Source organism: Platalea leucorodia, assembly GCF_965183815.1.
Source record: "Platalea leucorodia genome assembly, chromosome: 1".
NCBI lineage: Eukaryota > Metazoa > Chordata > Aves > Pelecaniformes > Threskiornithidae > Platalea > Platalea leucorodia.
This window is the reverse complement of record NC_138823.1, coordinates 65,994,235-66,014,379: the sequence shown is the minus strand read 5'-3', so window position 1 is coordinate 66,014,379 and position 20,145 is coordinate 65,994,235. Positions and strand designations below refer to the sequence as shown.

Sequence of the window (20,145 nt, the reverse complement as noted above, 5' to 3'; positions counted from 1 at the left end):
TCCATGCTGGCAAGCTTTTACTCAGTGCAAAGAGATTACAAAACTGTTAAATAATCTTTAAAAAGCTTTATTGAATACTTCTGAATTTTTACAGCATCAGTAAATTACATTTTTGTATTAGCCTGCTTTACACTTTCAAGCCAGTTTCACACACTGTTATAGGAACTCTGTACTACCATCTCACGGAACAAGTAGTTTAGTTTGTAGGCATATAGTGGTGGTGTTTGAATGTGACGGTGACGGGCCTGAAGACAAGGTTGCTTTGTCACACAACGGCACCACAGGCAAAGGAAACAGATCTCTTAAAACACTGTCATGCTGGTAAACCATATGGCTAGTCCAAAGGCTCTTTCCTTCTGTTATCTTGACCAAAAAAAGCCAGATGCATCCCCATGCTGTCACACTCCGTTGTTCATCCCAAAATAGGCACTAATTTTAGGCTTGTAGCAATTCTCGTGGTAATTAAGAAATTTGTTCGTTTATTATGGCAGTGAGACTAATTCACTTTATATAGACTATTACAACTTTGTGCAGATGATGTCTTATTTGATAAATGGGAAAATCATTCTATATGGGATTCTGAAGCCCAACATTATTATTTTTTAAATTGCTTTCTTATATTAACTTCCTAGATACTTTGTATGTCTACCTTGTGCAATTAACTTTCCTGTCGCCTTGTTTGTTAAATCCACGCTGGCAAATGCAATATTTCTTCCTTGCTTCAAAATCTCAGCTGTTATCAGTATCTCTTCTCCAATCTTAGCAGCAGAAGTATATCTTAAATGAAGAACAAAATGAACAGGTAAGAGGCTGTACAGAGCACAAATCCAAGAATATTCCTGCATTTTAGATTATCATGAAGGGAATTAGCAGAAGTAAGTAACTGTTGTGGTTTAACCCCAGTCCGCAACTAAGCACCACACAGCCACTCGCTCGCCCTCCCCTGCCCCGGTGGGATGGGGGAGAGAATCGGGAGGAAAAAAAAAGTAAAACCTGTGGGTTGAGATAAAGACAGTTTAATAGGACAGCAGAGGAAGAGAAAATAATAATAAAAGATACACAAAACAAGTGATGCATGATGCAACTGCTCACCACCTGCTGACCGATGCCCAGCCCGCCCCCGAGCAGCAATCGCTGCCCCCCAGCCAGCTCCCCCAGTTCATGTGCTGAAGCATGACATCATACGGCATGGAACAGCCCTTGGGCCAGTCAGGGTCAGCTGTCCTGGCTGTGCCCCCCCAGCTTCTCGTGCACCAGGCAGAGCCTGGGAAGCTCAAAAGTCCTTGACTGGTGTAAGCACTACTCAGCAACAACTAAAATATCAGTGTGTTATCAACATTATTCTCATACTAAATCCAGAACACAGCACTATGCCAGCTACTAGGCAGAAAATTAACTCTCTCCCAGCCCAAACCAGGACAGTAGTGAGGACACATCTCTCTCTAACTGCCTACTTGCAAATCCCCACTTCTTGAAAGTCCTTGAGTTCCTCTAAGTACTGCAGTGGTAATTCAGTATGAGAGTTCTCTGAGAAGATGGAGGAGAGACAGAAACCATTGGCTTGGTTCTGAGGAACCAAATTCTGTTCCATTTTGGAACAGAAACAATTGGGTATCAAAGATCTCAGTTTTAAGTTCAGCTCCAAGTCCTATTCCATCCACTGCTGGCTCCCTACAGCCTTTCTAAACCAGTCTTGCTGGTTCAGCTGCAAAATGTCTCTGTTACAAAGGCTCCAGAAGGTCATTTCTGTATGGAACCTAAGCATAGGTTAACTGCTTCCCATACCCTGGTCAGAGAAAAGTCATGGAAATCTGGAAGACCTTCAAACTTCCCAGGTTTAACGCTGTTTCCATTAATTAGATAACGCTTTGTTTTTATTGACATGAGTAGGAGGGTGTGCTTTTAAAACACACTCTGCAGGGAACAAGAAGAAATTCCCCCACAAAACGCCTGGAGAGAATTAGGAGGAACATGATCCAACCATGATCTGAGGTAAGGGAACAATATTCAAATGTTAGAGGAAAATGTACAATTGCTGGATATAAATCTTATTGAGATAAATTTCATCAACCAGTCCATTTTTATACATGACACCATGTCAAAAGTATGTCAGTCACGCCTAATGCTGATGTAGCACAAACCCCATTAGTTGACAGGGGGCAGGGTTTTAGTCTTGGTTCATTCTCAGAGGCTGCTGCTGCTCCTTTTGTGATTTAAAAAAAAAAAAAAAAGTTTCTGTTTCCCTCTGTTCTTTCCATTACTGAAATAGCTTCCTCGTGACAACCCTTTAAAAAGCTCCTTCCCAAAAAAGGAAGAAGTTGTATTATAGCCATATTCAATATCCAATATCACTTGTTCAATGAAAGCAGTAGTCTGGGTTAAACAAAGCTATTAATACTGCTTCACATAACATTTCCTAAAGGTTATGCTACTCAATCATCTTGGATCACCTCCAGAGAGAGCACTTTCTTAAGGTTTTAGCCCTTATGTAATTGGGTAGGCATACTTGATAGTGTAAATAATTCAGATCTTGCCTTCTTGTTATACTACTGTAGGGAAAAAAACATAATCATAGGAGAACTTCAGGTTTTCATTTCCAGTAATTTCCTGGTCATCGCAGTGGTAGTATAAAGCTTAAATAGATGCTCCAGTCCCACCCACCCAGAGGAGAAATCAGAGGGTCCTGGGGGGGGAAAGGAGGGAATCTGGTAAAGATACCGATGACTCCCCACACACTTTTAAAGTTGTTTTTTTTTTTTAAGACAGTTTTGATGAGGGCTTACTTTTCCAAGATTTTTAATGCTCTGTGTTAGTTATTCCAAGTAGGATTACTTTAGTATCAATCAGTTATCTCTTCATTAAAAGTAATGAAGCAAAGCTGACAAGCTATAATAGTATGATCAAAGGTTTCAGAACAACTTTTTTAAAAAAAAAAAAAAAAAGATACTGTGCCTTAAATTTGCATTACAGGAAGAACTAGTCTCAATATAAAACTACATTTAAATGACCTAGAGCAAAGGAATCTTCCTTCAGTGAGAAATTCTGATTCAATCTGTAATTCACTCTCTATGTGAGCATACAACAGAGCTAAACTGTTTCCTCTTTTAATATTTTTCCTGTTTTAACATTTTGTCCTTCGGCTGGGGCTGCACGGCTAGAAGGCGCGTCCCCTGGGTGGTGGATAGGGGATCCCTCTCTGGAGGGTGCACCGGATAAAATTGAAGAAGGTGCCGCGAACCAACGCAGCCTAAGGGAAGGCCACCCTGACAGAAAAACCACTGGCCCTCCAAGTCATGGGGGTGGGCAGGAGGCCAACTACCTCCTCCCGGAAAAAAAATAAAAAGTTGCAGAAACGATAAGCATCAACTCAGAGATGGAGAAAATCAGTAATGAAGTGAGGAGGAGGAGATGGAACTGGATCGGTCATGTCTTGAGGAAAAAAACAACAGAAGACTGCGCTGTGGCCCTTGGGACTCCAGAGCACGCAGCCGCAGACCGATCGAAGTGGAAGAACGATGTTCGCGCCTTGTGTGCCTCCTGGCACTGAGAGAATTCAGATTCAGATTTAACATTTTGTGGACTAATACTAAAAAAGGGTTTATAGAAAGCTGCTTACCCTGGATTTTGGTGTTTAAGGACACACTCTAACATCTCTTCACAAGGGAAGACAGAGACTGAGTCAATTTCGTAAGACTAAAATTTACCACATATCAACATCCCTTTACATTTTATGAATGAATGGGTACTGTCTCTTAAATGCGTATAAGAAATAAAAGCTTAAAAAAGTCCAACTTGAACTTTGCAACCAAATGGCGATATCCCCAAATACAGCCCCCCCCCCCCTTAATTTATCAAAACAAGACTTCTGAAACCAAAGAAAACACCTTTTTAAAGTGAGTACTACAGCATAGAAATGATGTACAATGGAGTCGATACTGCGTTAGGGGAAGCTAAGTTAGTATGTTCTGGTAAACATGGTGGATGATACCTACGTGATGTTCATGTCCACACTGACCCCAGGCACTGCTCTTTCTGTGTACAGCAACGCTGTTGTTGACACCACATCCACAAGCGTGGCTGTCAAACCTCCATGCAAGGTGCCGCCTCTGTTTGTATGCTCCTCCTCTACTTTCATTTCACAAACAATTTTTCCAGGAGTTGCAGAAAGAAGTTTCATCTGTATAAGCAAAAACAGGAATAAAAAGCTTACAGACTGTAACAGTACCAACACCTGATACTGCCCTGAATCAAACTGAAAGTAAATCTTGTTCAATTCTGGACTCCTGAGACAAATTAAAAGATGGAAAATATAGTAATTCAATGGTCACATTAGGTATTTCAATAAATTCTGAGCAGAAGATCGTTGCCTTAGAAAAATGTGTATTTCTAGTGCAGATAAATATTTAAACTGACAGCTTAAGAAAACTTCAATACTTGCTATGCTCTCAGGAACTGCTTAGGAGACAACATTCTTCTTCAATTTTCCTTTTGCTTTAATCTGTGACTGAAAAACCAGATTAGAGGGAACACAAAACTACTCTGACTGTGTGTACCATAGTTGTGAAGGCGTATTTGTTAGCTCACAAAATGGAAACGAGACTGACAGTAATTCATTAATCATTATACGAGAGCAACCTCAGTAAAAATCATTATTTTGAAATGAGCACTGGAAACACTAATCAAATTGGCCTCCCTAAACTGAAATTCATACTTCTGGGTAGAAATATCCAAGGCTGTATCACACTGTATTACTGCATCATGACTTGCATACACACTTTTATTCCAGCCTATAGGTGTTAAACAGAAAAATTACAGTACATCTATGGTACCATGCTTCCCCTTGTAACCAACACAAGAAGCTGGATTTTTGAGACCAAGAAGTTACTACAATTCAGTATTTTAAAATCCTTTTTTCAAGTTTCTTCAGTTAATAGCAGTATATTCAAAATCTGAAAGCAGATGCAAAACGGAGGTAAGTTCAGCATATGTATTTACACCTACAACTAAGACTTTGAAGTACCTTTAGACTGTCACAAGTGAAATGTGGGCATAATACTTATTATAATTCCTACTAATTTTCTAATTTTTTACAAAGTTTTTTTTAACTTGTATGTTTCCATACCATATCAGCTGAGTTGACTCAAATCTCCTTAATCTTAAAAGGAATTAAGATTGAACTGTCTCCAGTTTCACTATTCCTTATTTATAATGCAGTGTAAGAGCTCAGTTTCAGCCAATGTCCCTTTCTGATAGGCCAAAGTTTATCCAAGTTTTGCAGAGAAATGATACTAAGATAAATGATAATGTAGCACACAGTCCATTTACAAATGGAAAAAGCTGGAATTAAGCAGAGGGGAAAATCACTGAGGCAGTGTCCAAATATAGAAATAGCACCTTGATCAATGAAAATCCCAAGTCCTAAACGAGGCATGCTGCGCTGCGCTGACTGGAGGACTAAGTTTCTGACAGAATCTCTAATGAGGACTTTACTGACGCTTGACACTGGGAGCAGATGGCTTCCACTGCTGTCGGGGAGTGCTCCAATCCATCAGCCAGGCAAGGAAAGCATCTGGTTTCATTTGTCATTGCTCTGATCTGGCACTAACTGCCTGCTCTCCTTGACAAAAATAGTTCAGTATTTGAACGCTTCCAGGACTCACACAGCCAGAGCTGCTGGTTTGTACTTCTCTTCTCCAGCCCTTCTGTGCCTGTCCTCCCATGTGTCTGTCTCAGTAAGTGGAATGCTGCTTTGGCTTCCAGCCACTACTGCGATGCACTACTTCTTTGGGGAAAGGGCTTTAAAACCCACAGTCGTTAGGCCCTGTGTAGGTACCATAGAATCATAGAATCGTTAAGGTTGGAAAAGACCCTTAAGATCATCAAGTCCAACCGTTAACCTAACACTGCCAAGTCCACCACTAAACCATGTCCTCAAGAACCACGTCTACCCGTCTTTTAAATATCTCCAGGGATGGAGACTCAACCACTTCCCTGGGCAGCCTGTTCCAATGCTTGACCACCCTTTCGGTGAAGAAGTTTTTCCTAATAACCAACCCAAACCTCCCCTGGTGCAGCTTGAGGCCATTGCCTCTTGTCCTATCCCTTGTTACTTGGGAGAAGAGACCGACCCCCACCTCACTACAACCTCCTTTCAGGCAGTTGTAGAGAGCAATAAGGTCTCCCCTCAGCCTCCTGTTCTCCAGGCTAAACAACCCCAGCTCCCTCAGCTGCTCCTCATAAGACTTGTGCTCCAGACCCTTCACCAACTTCGTTGCCCTTCTCTGGACACGCTGCAGCACCTCCATGTCCTTCTTGTAGTGAGGGGCCCAAAACTGAACACAGTACTCGAGGTGCAGCCTCACCAGTGCCGAGTACAGGGGCACTATCACCTCCCTGGTCCTGCTGGCCACACTATTCCTGATACAAGCCAGGATGCCATTGGCCCTCTTGGCCACCTGAGCACTCTGCTGGCTCATGTTCAGGCGGCTGTCGACCAACATCCCCAGGTCCTTTTCTGCCAGGCAGCTCTCCAGCCACTCCTCCCCCAGCCTGTAGCGTTGCATGGGGTTGTTGTGACCCAAGTGCAGGACCCGGCACTGAGCCTTGTTGAACCTCTTACAGTTGGCCTCGGCCCATCGATCCAGCCTGTCCAGGTCCCTCTGCGGGGCCTTCCTACCCTCCAGCAGATCAACCCTCCCGCCCAACTTGGTGTCATCTGCAAACTTACTGAGGGTGCACTCAATCCCCTCATCTAGATCATCAATGAAGATGTTGAACAGGACTGGCCCCAACACTGAGCTCTGGGGAACACCACTTGTGACCAGCCGCCAACTGGATTTGACTCCATTCACCACCACTCTCTTGGCTTGGCCGTCCAGCCAGTTTTTAACCCAGCGCAGAGTGCACCCATCCAAGCTGTGAGCAGCCAGCTTCTCCAGGAGAATGCTGTGGGAAACGGTGTCAAAGGCCTTACTGAAGTCCAAGTAGATAACATCCACAGCCTTCCCCTCATCCACCAAGCGGATCACCTTGTCATATAAGGAGACCAGGTGAGTGAAGCAGGACCTTTCATAAACCTGTGCTGGCTGGGCCTGATCCCTTGGTTGTCCCGCACTTGCTGCATAATGGCACTCAATATGATCTGTTCCATGACCTTCCCCAGCACCGAGGTCAGGCTGACAGGCCTGTAGTTCCCCGGATCCTCCTTCTGGCCCTTCTTGTAGAGGGGCGTCACGTTTGCTAACTTCCAGTCATCTGGGACCTCCCCAGTTGACCAGGACTGCTGATAAATGATGGAGAGTGGCTTGGCCAGCTCCTCTGCCAGCTCCCTCAGTACCCTTGGGTGGATCCCGTCTGGCCCCATGGAGCTGTGAACATCCAGGTGGAGAAGCAGATCCATGACTGCCAGCTCTTCGACAACCGGGGCTTCATTCTGCATCCTATCTCCATCTCCCAGCTCAGGGGCCTGAAAACCCTGAGGATGACCAGTCTCACTATTAAAGACTGAGGCAAAGAAGGCATTAAGTACCTCAGCCTTCTCCTCATCCTTCGTGGCAATGTTTCCCTCCGCATCCAACAAAGGAGGGGGATTCTCCCTGGCCCTCCTTTTGTCGCTGCTATCTTTGTAAAAACGTTTTTTGTTATCTTTGACGGTGGTGGCCAGTTTAAGTTCTAGCTGGGCCTTTGCCTTTCTAATCTTCTCCCTGCATAAACTCACAACATCCTTGTAGTCCCCTTGTAGTCCTCCTGACTTGCCTGCCCCTTCTTCCAAGGGCAGTGAGCTCTCCTTTTTTTCCCCTAAGTTCCAGCCAAAGCTCTCTGTTCAGCCAGGCCGGTCTTCTCCCCGCCCCCCGCTTGACTTACAGCACGTGGGGACAGCCTGCTCCTGCGCCTTTAAGACTTCCTTCTTGTATAACATCCAGCCTTCCTGGACTCCTTTGTCCTTCAGGACTGCCTCCCAAGAGACTCTGTTAACCAGACACCTAAACAATCCAAAGTCCAGGGTAACGGTTTTGCTGACCCCCTTGCTTACTTCTTCAAGAATCAAAAACTCTCTCATTTCATGGTCGCTGAGCCCAAGACAGCCTCCGACTACCACATCGCCCACCAGACCCTCTCTGTTCGTAAACAGCAGGTCCAGCGGGGCACCTCCCCTGGTTGGCTCGCTTACCAGCTGCGTCAGGAAGTTATCTCCCACACACTCCAGGAACCTCCGAGACTGCTTTCTCTCTGCTGTGTTGTATTTTCAGCAGATTTCTGGTAAGTTGAAGTCTCCCACAAGAACAAGGGCTAGAGATTGTGAGACTTCAGCCAACCGCTTGTAGAATACTTCGTCTGTTTCCCCATCCTGGCTGGGTGGTCTATAACAGACTCCCACCAGGATATCTGCCTTGTTAGCCTTCCCCCTGATCTTTACCCATAAGCATTCAACCTCATCATTACCTTCGTTGAGTTCTAGACAATCAAAGCACTCTCTAATGTACAAGGCTACTCCACCACCTCTGCCTCCTTGCCTGTCCCTTCTAAAGAGCTTGTAGCCGTCCATTGTAGCACTCCCGTTGTGTGAGTCATCCCACCATGTTTCCGTGATGGCGACCACATCATAGTTTTCCTGCCGCGCAATGGCTTCCAGCTCCTCATGCTTATTGCCCATGCTGCATGCATTGGTGTAAATACACTTCAGTTGGGCTACAGATCTCTTCTCCAACACAGGCATGCCACCCCGAGGCTCATCCCTAGCAAGCCTGGTTTTATCCCCTTCCCCTTTCAAATCTAGTTTAAAGCTCTCTCAAGGAGGCCTGCTAACTCCCGAGCCAGAATCCTTTTCCCCCTTTGTGACAGGTGAACCCCATCTGTCTCCAGCAGGCCTGGTGCCATGTAAACTGCCCCATGATTGAAAAACCCTAAATTCCAGCACTGGCACCAGCCTCTGAGCCACGTGTTAATGAGATGGGTCTTCCTGGTCTACCACACTGGAATTAAACCAGAAACTAGGTTTGATGCTGGAGCTGAAAAGTTTCAGACTAAAATCTGTCTTCTCCAGAACAGGAAAAATCTTGAGTCATATTTAGTTATGGTAAGAAAGGCTTCAGGCATCTCCTAGAAAAACAGCAGGTGCTTTAAATTTAAACAAAACTGTCCTTTTATGGTTATTATGATTATGTTCATAGCATCATACTTCTAGAAGGAGATTGCAGAAAACGTCAAAAAGTATTCCAGAGCAAAGTAAGAAGCCTGTCTCCCAAGGCTCACTTCCAGCCTGTTACCTTTATGAGCTGAAATACTGCATTTGTTCTCCACTTAGCAGCATTTTAAGGTAAAGGACAGTAAAGTTATCGCAGCAAAGAGGTAACTAAGAACTAATTGGACTCTTTCTAACTAAATGAACTTTGTAAACTTAAAGCTTTATACTTTTTATATAAAAGATGAAAATGGCTTGGGGAAACAAGACAATAAGAGTTGTTTTGCAAATAGTTACTTTCTATTAAATGTACTGGATCATGGAGCTGTCAATGAAAGCACTGCTTGCTCCTCTACAATGCAAAACACATAAATTTTAAAATGGTTGGTGTTCTTAGATATGTTTACTGCTTCTCTCCATGCCATGGTTACACAGATAAATAGAAATCAAATGCATAATTCAGGCATTGTGAAACTTAATGAGAACACTGAAACTGCTTCACAGGACCACCCCACACAGGAGCTCAAGAACACATCAGCTACACTACTGCACGCTACAAAATTTAAGAAGACACAGTAACGTTATTTCAGCTTTTTTTGATCATAACGTACCAGTCAAATACATTTCTTTATGCTGAGTCTTGTTAAAAGCTCACAGAGCACTTAAATGCTTGTGTTTTCGGTCTGACTTCAACGTGAAATGTCAGATGTTGTAACTAGCTACTCTTTATTTTTAAACAGAGAAGAGTAATCATTTATTTCATAATTTCACAGTCCTGAATGTTAGCTTAGTCACCGGTACTACGAAGGGATGAATCCTAGTTACTAAATAACTCACGGAAAGTTATTCAGCACAATCCTTGTCTTCAGAGAGGTAGTGGAGAGCAGCTCCGGTATTTGAGTTACTGTATAACAATTGTGTTTCCTACCGTGTGTTACCATCACGGCCATACCCAGCCCCCTTTGGAGATCCTGAACCCGGACAAAACAACGGCAGGCCTGTACAACCGGCCTCCTGAAGTGCCCGCAGCCATGCCACCGCCGTCGGGGCCCAGCTAACCCACCGCAGGCCCCGGCCTCCCCCCAGCTCCGGCGGCCCAACGGCACCGCTTGCCACGCCGCTGCCCACCCGAGGCAGCGCCTGAGGCGGGTGCGGCCCCGGCGGGACGGGACGGGACGGGACGGGACGGGACGGGACGGCTCCACCAGACCTCGGCCGAGACCGTGACGGCGAAACACACCTCATCCTGGTTCAGCCTTTTATTCTGGGAGGGGAACAAACGGCTTTTAAACGCGCAGCCCCGCCTCGGGCGAACCGCCGCCTCTCCAGTCAGAGCCTGCCGTTAACGGCCGGCTGCCGGCGGGACGCCCTCCGTGTGCCCCGGCTGGGGGCCGCGCCCCCCGCGGCCCGCCCGTACCTTGCGGAGCACCCGGTCGAAGCCCTGCGACTCCACCATGTACTTCATGGCCTCCCTCAGGGTCTCCACCGTGAACCCCATGCTGCCCGCCCTGCCGCCGGCCGCCCGCCCGCGCCCCGGAACGCCAACCCCGCCGGGCGGGGCTTCCCCCCGGCTTCCGCCCGCAGCGCCCCGCCGCCGGGGAGCCATGGAGACGGGGGCGGAGGAGCGGCGGGAGGAGGACGGGGCGGCCCGGTGCCCCCGGGCGGGGGAGCCGCTGCCGGAGGAGGAGGAGGATGAGGATGAGGAGGCGTTACACCTCGCCAAGCGGCGGAAGCTGCTGTGCTCCGAGTTCGCCGCCATCACCAGCAGCGACGCGGCGGTGGCGCGGAGCTTCTTGGCCGGCAACGACTGGCACATGGAGGTACGCCCGGGGGCGGCGGCGGGGCCGCGGGGTTGCCCCGGCGGCGGCGGCCCCTTCCCTGCCATCTGCCTCTGTGTTTCAGAGGGCGCTGAACGCCTATTTCGAGCCGCCGCTGGAGGAGAAGGCGGAGGAGGCGGCGGCAGGCGGGGTGCCGCCGGCCTGCGCGGGGCCCGGGAGCTGGTAGGTGACCCCCGCTGCCCCTCCTTGTTTCCCAAGGCTGCCCCTTCGAGGGGAATAGCCAGCTCCTCTTGAGAGGCTGTCGGGCTTGGGGGCTGCACTTTCCCTCTGTGAGTGCTTCAGCCGCCTTCCTCTGGGCTAGTAGATCATGAGCCTTTCGGAGAAGGGACAAGGTAATTTTCTTTTCATTGTCTTGTCTTGTGCAGCAATACATATGCAGGTTTTACTGTACACACGCGCATTTGCGTATGTATGAACTGTGCATGTATGTCACATACTAGCTCTTGTGAAGCCCTGCCTGGAGTATTGCGTTCAGCTCTGGGGCCCCCAACGTAAGAAGGACATGGACCTGTTGGAGCAAGTCCAGAGGAGGGCCACAAAGATGGTCAGTGGGCTGGAGCACCTCTCCGATGAAGACAGGCTGAGAGAGTTGGGCTTGTTCAGCCTGGAGTAGAGAAGGCTCTGGGGAGACCTTATAGTGTTCCAGACCTTATAGCAGCCTTCCAGTACCTGAAGGGGGCCTACAACAAAGCGGGAGAGGGACTTTTTACAAGGGCACACAGCGACAGGATAAGGCGTGATGGCTCTAAACTGAAAGAGGGTAGATTTAGATCAGGTATAAGGAAGAAGTTGTTTTTTACTATGAGCGTGGTGACGCACTGGAACAGGTGGCCCAGAGAAGTTGTGGGTGCCCCATCCCTGGAAGTGTTCAAGGTCAGCTTGGATGGGGCTTTGAGCAACCTGGTCTAGTGGAAGGTACCACTGCCATGGCAGAGGGGTTGGAACCAGATGATCTTTAAGGTCCCTTCCAACCCAAACCATTCTATGATTCTATGATTTATATTTCTATAAATAAAATTGACATGTACATGCACACCTTGTTAAATGTACCAGTGGAAGTTAGGATCTAAGACCTGTGTGTTACACACACTGACGATCTCACAGCATACCTGTAGGGCATACCAAAGGTATTGAACTGCATGTGGAATTGAACTTTTACAGATCCCTGCCACTCACAGTCCTGAGGGAAGCTTTTTTCCTATAGATTTATTTATTACAGACTTGCATGTTACACAGAAGAGCCCTTATGATCTTTATAGTTATGAATAAGATGTATTTGAAACAGCATACCTGTTTTTGCTTGATATGTATGTATGAAAAAATGCAAGCCTACTGAACATTCACACTGGTCTCTAGGTAGTCCACAATGAGTCAGAATCTGTATCAAATTGACAGCACCTTTTTCTTTTCTAGCATGTCTGACTTTGCACTGTGGCTTCTGTCTTGAGCTGTTGTATGCAGGGTGTGTTGGGAGGGAGGACTATTTGGAGACTTCCCAGTCAGGGGAAGATCACTGCAGACCATACAGACTTACATATTTCATCTCATAGTACTTCAGGTTACAGTATAAAGATAAAAAGTCATCATGGAAATATTTGAGGCATATACCACATTATTTACCTACTGAAATATCCTTTAACTTCCTCTCCTTTGTCTGCTTTTCTTTTTCAGTTCAGTTTAAATTACATATGCATGGTAGTGGAATCCCGCATTTTTTTGTGAAGCACCAAGAACAAAACCAGTACTATATTCTAGGGAATGGATTTGTTTTGGTTCCAGGCCTTATTTTCATGTGCGCATACAAATTCTGTGTTTAAAAACAAAACTCTAGTATCCAAACTTTGCGAAAATACAGTTTGTCTAGTCTTAGCTATACTTTTTAATGTATTTTGTTACAGACTTTCCCTTTACTCAAGGAATTTACATTGTATCAGTGTTGTGGTTTAACGAGGGTGGGCAGCTCAGCCCCACACAGCCACTTACTGACTTCTCCCGGGTGGGATGGGGGAGAGAATTGGAAGGGTAAAAGTGTGGAAACTCGTGGGTTGAGATAAAGACAGTTTAACAGGTAAAACAAAAGCCGTGCACACAAGCAGAGCAAGACAAGAAATTCATTCACTACTTTCCATGGGCAGGCAGGTGTTCAGCCATCTCCAGGAAAGCAGGGCTCCACCACGCGTAATGGCTACCTGGGAAGACAAAAGCTGTAACCCTGAACGTTCCCCCTTCCTCCTCCTTTTCCCCAGCTTTTATTGCTGAGCACAGTGTCATATGGCATGGGATATCCCTTTGGTTGGCTGGGGTTGGGGTCAGCTCTCCCAGCTGTGTCCCCTCCCAACCTGCTGCCCACCTCCAGCCTACTCGCTGGTAGGGCAGTAGGAGAAGCAGAGGAGGCCCTGCTCAGCAACAGCTAACATGTCCCTGTGATACCAACACTGTTTTGGTCACAGGTCCAAAACACAGCACCATCTGAGATGCTATGAAGAAAATTAACTCTATCCCAGCCAAAACAGGTACAATCACGTGATAGCAGGTAGAGTCTGGTTCTCTTTAGCAACACAGTCCCCAAACAGTTACTAGACTGGGCACTCAAACTTTGACAGTGGTGTTTAGTCTTTATCAAATCCACAGGGAAAACAGGGCCTGTGTTTTTGATGTGGGATATGGGGTGCATATTCCCAAAGAAAAGGACTATCAATTTGTCACAGAGTGAGTCTGCACATGTACCTCCCTAGGGGGTTCAGCAATTGGAAGAATCTCGGCTGTATTACAAAGATCGGCATATAAAAGCGAGTCCCGGCTGCAGTTCTTTGTTTCTGATATGCTGAGAAGTGTCCGAAAAACTAATGTACACAGCCTGCCTCTAGCATGGGGAAAGACTTCAGTTACTCAAGTGCTTTGGATTACATTGGTCGCCATCTGATTAACTTAAATCAGAATGGTAAATGTTATCTTGTGTCTATCTTGTGTCTCTAAGGAGGAGGAAAAACCACTTACTTCACCTGTGTTCTAAGGCTCTGTATGACTATGGTCTGTATGTTTTAGTTACCATGCTTTTAAATTATGTTGAGATCAATACATGTTAACTTACTTGTGGGGAAAGTTTTAGATGGCCACCTGTAAGTTGTGATGGGTCTAAAACATTTTCCTTTAGAAGATAAGGGAGATAATTGCAGGAAGAATAGTATTATGCATGTTGACAAACAGGTAAACTCTCTCTTTAGTATTGACCTGACAGCAGATGCAACTACTAGTAATGCCGGTGTCAATAGTGCAGACTCGAGGCAAGAAGAAGATGACAGCAGCTTCTCACTGATAACCTGGAACATTGATGGGCTGGATCTAGGAAATCTAAAAGAACGAGCGAGAGGAATCTGTTCTTACCTGGCGTTGTAAGTATAGCTTCATCTTTATATTGTCATGTACCCAGCTTTAAAGGAAAAAGCAAGCTTCTTGTTTTAGATATTTATGAATCTTCATGCCCAAATTATCTTAACGTTAGGTGCAACAATACAATCACTTTATAAATCCTAAATAGCTGAATAAAAGTTGATATACTGGTTGGAAGAGGTGTGAACCTATGCAGCATCCCAAAGGTTAAATATTTTGCAATGGCTACTTCAAAAAGCTTTTTGTTATAATGAACAATATTGTTCAAGTTGCAGTCATACATCAAGAGCGTACTTCATACTTCCATCCTGTACATGAGAGAAGGGTAAAACTACAAGAAACTTGTTTGTGTCGTTCCAGTTGTATGAATAACCTCATGCTAGAGCAAACTGTCTGAAACAACAACAAAGATTTTTGTAGTGAAATGTGAAAAGTGGCTCTCTTGCCGTTACTGGTACTTGTCTATTGAAAAAGAAAATGTGCAAGGTAAGATAAAAACAATAGAATCTGTGATACCTTTTATAGTTCCACCAGTGGAAGCCTTCCATGAATATATTTATGAGCAATTTAACAATTACATAAGTTGATTTATCTTAATACAGTAACTTAGTGTAAATGAAATTATTTAAACAAGTAATAATTTAAGTTCCTCTTAAAACAGCAGAAACCCCTTAAATAAATCAGTTCTCACTCGATTTTGTTAATCTGGGGTGACAATATTTTTCTTCTGTAAATAAGGCCTTGGGTTTGTCCTTCACCTGCTTAGAGCAGGGGTATTCAGCAGTGTAGCAAAAGTAGGGACAGCTGCAAAGTCATGTCTAAATCAGCATTTTCAGGACTGCTGCCCCACATGAACTGTTACTCTAAGAAATAAAAGAGCTTGGCATCGATGAGACTGGAGAGAATGAGTGGCAGGTTACCTGAGGGGATCTGTTGTAAGGGTAGCAGTTGGAATCTCCTGGAGAACTTAGATGTTGCAGAACATGTTCCAAAGCTGCTTTACAGCTGCTTAAGTTGAATTCCTCATGTATGTAGTATATGAAACCTGTGCAAATGTTTGCAAGATCAAGGTATAAGGAAGTCATGCGTTTTATTACCATGTCAGTTCCATGTCCATGATAATCATTGTTTCCTCCCTTTTAACAATGGTGATGTGTCTACATGCTACTAAATATGATGGAGAGAGTTTTTTTCTTTTTTTAAAAAACAGATTCTTACAATATCTAGGAAGACAAAGTGCACCTGAAATCCCTGACCCTGTTCCATTTGGCCTCAGAGTGTTACAGTACTACCTTTCAGCAGTTAACTTAAAATCTTGTCTTGCTGATTTCAGATACAGTCCAGATGTTGTGTTTTTGCAAGAGGTCATCCCACCACATCTCTCTCTTCTACAGATGAAAGCAGGCAGTTACACTATTATTCCAGGTAAGAAATAACCCAGTTTCTGAAGACAGAAACCAGAAAAAGTAAGTTCGATTTTATTCTGTCTACCTTGGCCAAAATCTCTGACCATTTGTAGGAATGAAAAGAATAAAGTGAAGAAGCAGTTAAATTACTTTCTGTGTTTTGATATCAGGATATAGTTTGATGCAAATTGTGCATGTGAAAAGCTTGCTTGCCTGGTGGTTTCCTTTGTATTTTTTCCTGCATTTTGAAAGACTGCTAGGAAGGGTAGCCAAAAAAGTGCCATAGATAAGTCATTTTTTAAATATTTGCATTTAAAAAATCTGAAAAATTCACACCGCTCTGATGAAAGTTTTAACTAATGACTTTGTACATCTTACAAATTAACGTGATTCTCCCAGATCATGGTAAAAAGGTCTCTTTCAGGACCTTAACTTTATGGCAGAAGATATCCATGACCATTTCTTTCCCCATTCCTCTTTAGGTAACATAGATGGCTATTTCACTGTCATAATGTTGAAGAAATCAAGAGTGAAGCTACTGAAACATGAGATAATACCTTTCCCAACAACCTCCATGATGAGGAACCTTTTGGTTGTGCATGTGAGTGAGTCAGTATGTACTAAACAGCTGTATTTCTGTCTTCAAAACAAAAAGTCCAAGGAAAGGCTAGACTGGCTTTACTCTATGACAGTCTCAAACAGCAGAAAAACTTCTCCAAAAATGTAAACCCAGTTGCATTTGATGCTAACAAACTTAAATCTTTTATGTAACTTACTGGCCGCACTTTGTTTTCAAGTCTCATAACCTCTGAAAACAAAACTAAAAGCCTGTTATCCTCCTGTAAGCTACTTTTCTTCAATGTAAAACTAATATTAACCAGAGCTCTGTCATTCGGTAATTTACTTTGTGATTAGATTTTGTCTTTGACCTTCTTATCACGGTGTGGATAGTAACATTGCCTCTTTGTTTCACACACAGGTGAGCATATCTGGTAATGAACTTTGCCTTATGACCTCTCATCTGGAAAGCACTAAAAATCACTCTAAGGAGCGTGTGAAGCAACTGCAAATAGTGTTAAACAAAATGCAGAAGGAGTCTGAGTCCGCCACTGTTATATTTGGAGGGGATACAAACCTCAGAGACAGCGAGGTAAATAGAAATTAAACAACCTTGTTATTTTGAGAAGGTATTCTGACAAAGTCTTCTCAGGCTTTTCAGTTGTCTTTACGAGAAATGACCTGCTTAGGCAGAACAGAGATATGCAACACTTATTCTTAAAAAGTGGAAATGTGACTAAGTAGAAGCTGCGGCATTGCTAGGCTGAGGCATTGTTACAGCTGAGGTGATATATATGAAGAGCTCCCCCCGCCAATAAAATGCTTTATTGGCAATATTTATAGCTGAGAAGACGCAGGGGTAGTCGATGAAGTTTCGACTTCAAAAGCATGTTCTCATTTTGAGAACCTGATCTTTACTTGCTCAACTCTGCGATTCTCAGAGACTTAATGCTTGTAGAATCAATGAAAGAAGAGGGTGCTCTGGAGAAATAGATCTTGGGAGTTTAAACTTAATCCCCCATCATTGAGACATTCAAAATTAGAAGTAGTTTTTGGCTTATGATATTAAAAGTGGAATTTGTGCATTATTACTAAAAGGTCAGTGTTTCATCTTTCCTTATCGTCAAATTCCATTGCTATGAACTGGAATGACATCGTTTCAGAGAACACGGTGTTGATGTCCATACCTCAGAGTTTCAGAGCTGAATGTTTATTTTGTAACATGTTTTGGATTTAGAAAGTACTACAGGAATTGGTCATGCTTTAGAGTATCCTGAGAAATACCACAGTTTAGAAACTTCTCCAATATATATGTTTTTAACAACTCATATTTTGCAGAAGAAAGTGATATTGTGACAACTCAGTTCTGTTTTTGATGGTAAAATTTGTGAATTCAGTATCTCATGGACTTTCCCCCCCCTTCTATTTTGAGGTTACTAAACTAGGTGACTTACCTAACAACATTACGGATGTCTGGGAGTTTTTGGGTAAACCTCAACACTGCCGCTATACTTGGGACACCCACTCCAATACCAACCTTGGTGCAGAGTACAAGTGCAAGATGAGGTTTGACCGCATTTACTTTCGGCCTGCAGCAGATCGGGGACATATTATTCCACGAAGTATGGACTTAATCGGATTGGAAAAACTAGACTGTGGCAGATTCCCTAGTGATCACTGGGGTCTTCTGTGTAACTTTGATGTGATATTATAAAAAAGAAAAAAGGCTTGCATTGTTAGTTTTTAGGTGATCTGTTCTTGTTTTTACAAAATTTTACCCTCTCAGTTCAAGTAGGATGTATTTAAATTTTCAACCCTAACACATTCTCCGCTCTTGACTTATGCTGGAACGGCTTCATTTCAAGCCAGGGTTCCCTTTTCCTCCTTGTACGCATCTGTTCGTGAATCAAGTTTTTTAAATATTTATTTTTAACAATGTACGCAAATATAAAAACAAATTCTAGTTTTAAGATGGGAGGAAAAACCTGTAAATAAAATTAATAAACATACTTGGTGGTTTAAAAGACGCTTTTATTTTGGCATGTATTATAATCTCATAATAAATGCTTTTCTTATTTTAAGAATACTTTTATTATGCCTGCTTCGTTTCTTTTGTAACCATTTCCATCATCCTTTACGACTGTCTTTTGTAGGGTGTTTTGTATTAGCTTCTGAAGTTTGTCTTGTACGTATGTGTGCCTTCAGGCAAGACAATAAAGGAGCTGAGGAAAGAATGACTAGATTATCACAGAATAAGGGTTTCTTAAGTAATAATTATACTAATATTGAACAGATTTAAGAATGATATGCCTTCTGGTTGACAAGAAAAGCATGTAGAGAGATGCACACAAGTTGTTCACTTGGGATGGTGTATACCTTGCTTTGTGTTTATTAACCAGAATACAAGTTGCAGATTAAATTGTATTATCTTTCCGGTGAACCTCTAGAAACAATGCTCTTAAACTGCTGTGCAAAGCCTGAACAGCTCAAGGTCTCACTGACTTTGAGTAAGAAAGCCTGTTTGATCTTTTGCAAAGAACTGTGTAATCAATCTCATAGAAGCTATCGTTTTATAGATGTGCAAAGTACTGAGCTGATTTAAAATGGAAAGGCTCCTGACTTTCTGACTTTCTGACTTTCTGAAGTTCAGTGTGCAGGCATGGAGAGGAAGCACAGACAACGTCAATGATGCAAAGTGAACATAGAGACTGACAGCCTAAATTCCTTTACCTCGTTGTTGTTGTTGTTTGTCTTTGCTCTTAAGCCCAAAGCTTACAAACAGCTTGTGTTTTGCTGGACTTCTGTGGTGGGTTGGCCCTGGCTGGTAGCCAAGCTCCCACCCAGCCACTTGCTCAGTCCTCCTTTCCCTAGTGAAATGGGAGGAGGAAATAGGAAAAACAAACAAGAAAGCTCATGGGTCAAGATAAAGACAGGGAGATCACTTACCAATTACCCTCATGGGCAAAACAGACTCTATTTGGGGAAATTAATTTATGGCCAATTAATATAGATAATTAATTACTGATTTGGGTATTGGGAAGCAAGAAGATGAACACTAAAATACACCTTTTTCTCTGCCCTTTCCCTGGCTCGCTGTCACTCCAGGCTCCTCTCCTGCCCCTTGTTGTCGCTGCAGGTCACACTCTGTCCCTGCAGCAAGGTCAGGAGCAGCACGAGAGGGGTTTGTGGTCGGCTGTGTCCTCCCTCTCCTCCTCCTCTGCTCCGGCGTGCGTCCTCCACAGGCTCCGGCAGTACGTGCTCCGCCATGGAGCACCTCCTCCTCCTCCTCTGACCTTGGTGTTGCCTCTGCTGTTTCTCAACTCTTCTTTTTTCCCTCCTCCTCTGCCTGCCCAGCATTTTCTGCACTCTCTTACACACTTCCCTGGAGGCACCGCTGCAGTGCCCAGCTGTGCCCTGTGGTGCGTCCGCTGGAGCCAGCTGTGTCCGGCACGGGGCAGCCCTGGCCTCTCCTCACAGAGGCCGTCCCGCAGCCCCTGCTGCCAGCGCCTGGGCACCTGCGCCCACCGCAACTTTAAAAAAAAGAAAAGCATCTTCTCACACAGGCAAGCGGTGGTGGCACCCCGCTGCAGCCCTTCCCGCCCAGCAAGGAAAACTCCACTGGCTCCGTTGTTGCTTAGCCTAACACGCCTGCCTGCGTGCTCCAACCAGCCAAGCGCGGGGGAAGAATGATGTCCGAACATTGCCCTTCCCTCCTCTGTCTCGGACCCTGAAAACACAGCGAGCAGGGCTTGGCGCGATACCAGGCAGCAGA

The 20,145-nt window shown here is 44.5% G+C and overlaps 2 protein-coding genes across 2 annotated transcripts; one reads left to right on the top strand and one right to left on the bottom strand.

Moving 5' to 3' along the window:
• Positions 1-46: 46 nt before the first annotated feature.
• On the bottom strand, positions 47-5,988 carry ACOT13 (acyl-CoA thioesterase 13). The gene is made up of 2 exons (XM_082322199.1): positions 3,993-5,988; positions 47-777 (listed from the first exon to the last, which is right to left on the bottom strand). Exons 1-2 carry the CDS (start codon positions 4,175-4,177, stop codon positions 621-623), a joined length of 342 nt encoding a protein of 113 aa, XP_082178325.1. The 5' UTR covers positions 4,178-5,988; the 3' UTR covers positions 47-620.
• Positions 5,989-10,598: 4,610 nt separating this feature from the next.
• TDP2 (tyrosyl-DNA phosphodiesterase 2) lies at positions 10,599-18,396 on the top strand. The gene is made up of 7 exons (XM_082322142.1): positions 10,599-11,001; positions 11,084-11,181; positions 14,244-14,411; positions 15,743-15,834; positions 16,298-16,416; positions 16,795-16,965; positions 17,806-18,396. Exons 1-7 carry the CDS (start codon positions 10,636-10,638, stop codon positions 18,085-18,087), a joined length of 1,296 nt encoding a protein of 431 aa, XP_082178268.1. The 5' UTR covers positions 10,599-10,635; the 3' UTR covers positions 18,088-18,396.
• The last annotated feature ends 1,749 nt before the right edge of the window (positions 18,397-20,145 follow it).

Coding starts and splice junctions, on each gene's coding strand:
- ACOT13 (XM_082322199.1), bottom strand. CDS start 4,177: ATGAAACTTCTTTCTGCAACTCCTGGAAAAATTGTTTGTGAAATGAAA. Junction 778..3,992: donor AGTGTGGACATGAACATCAC/GTAGGTATCATC, acceptor TCTTCATTTAAG/ATATACTTCTGCTGCTAAGA.
- TDP2 (XM_082322142.1), top strand. CDS start 10,636: ATGTACTTCATGGCCTCCCTCAGGGTCTCCACCGTGAACCCCATGCTG. Junction 11,002..11,083: donor GCAACGACTGGCACATGGAG/GTACGCCCGGGG, acceptor TCTGTGTTTCAG/AGGGCGCTGAACGCCTATTT. Junction 15,835..16,297: donor CAGTTACACTATTATTCCAG/GTAAGAAATAAC, acceptor ATTCCTCTTTAG/GTAACATAGATGGCTATTTC.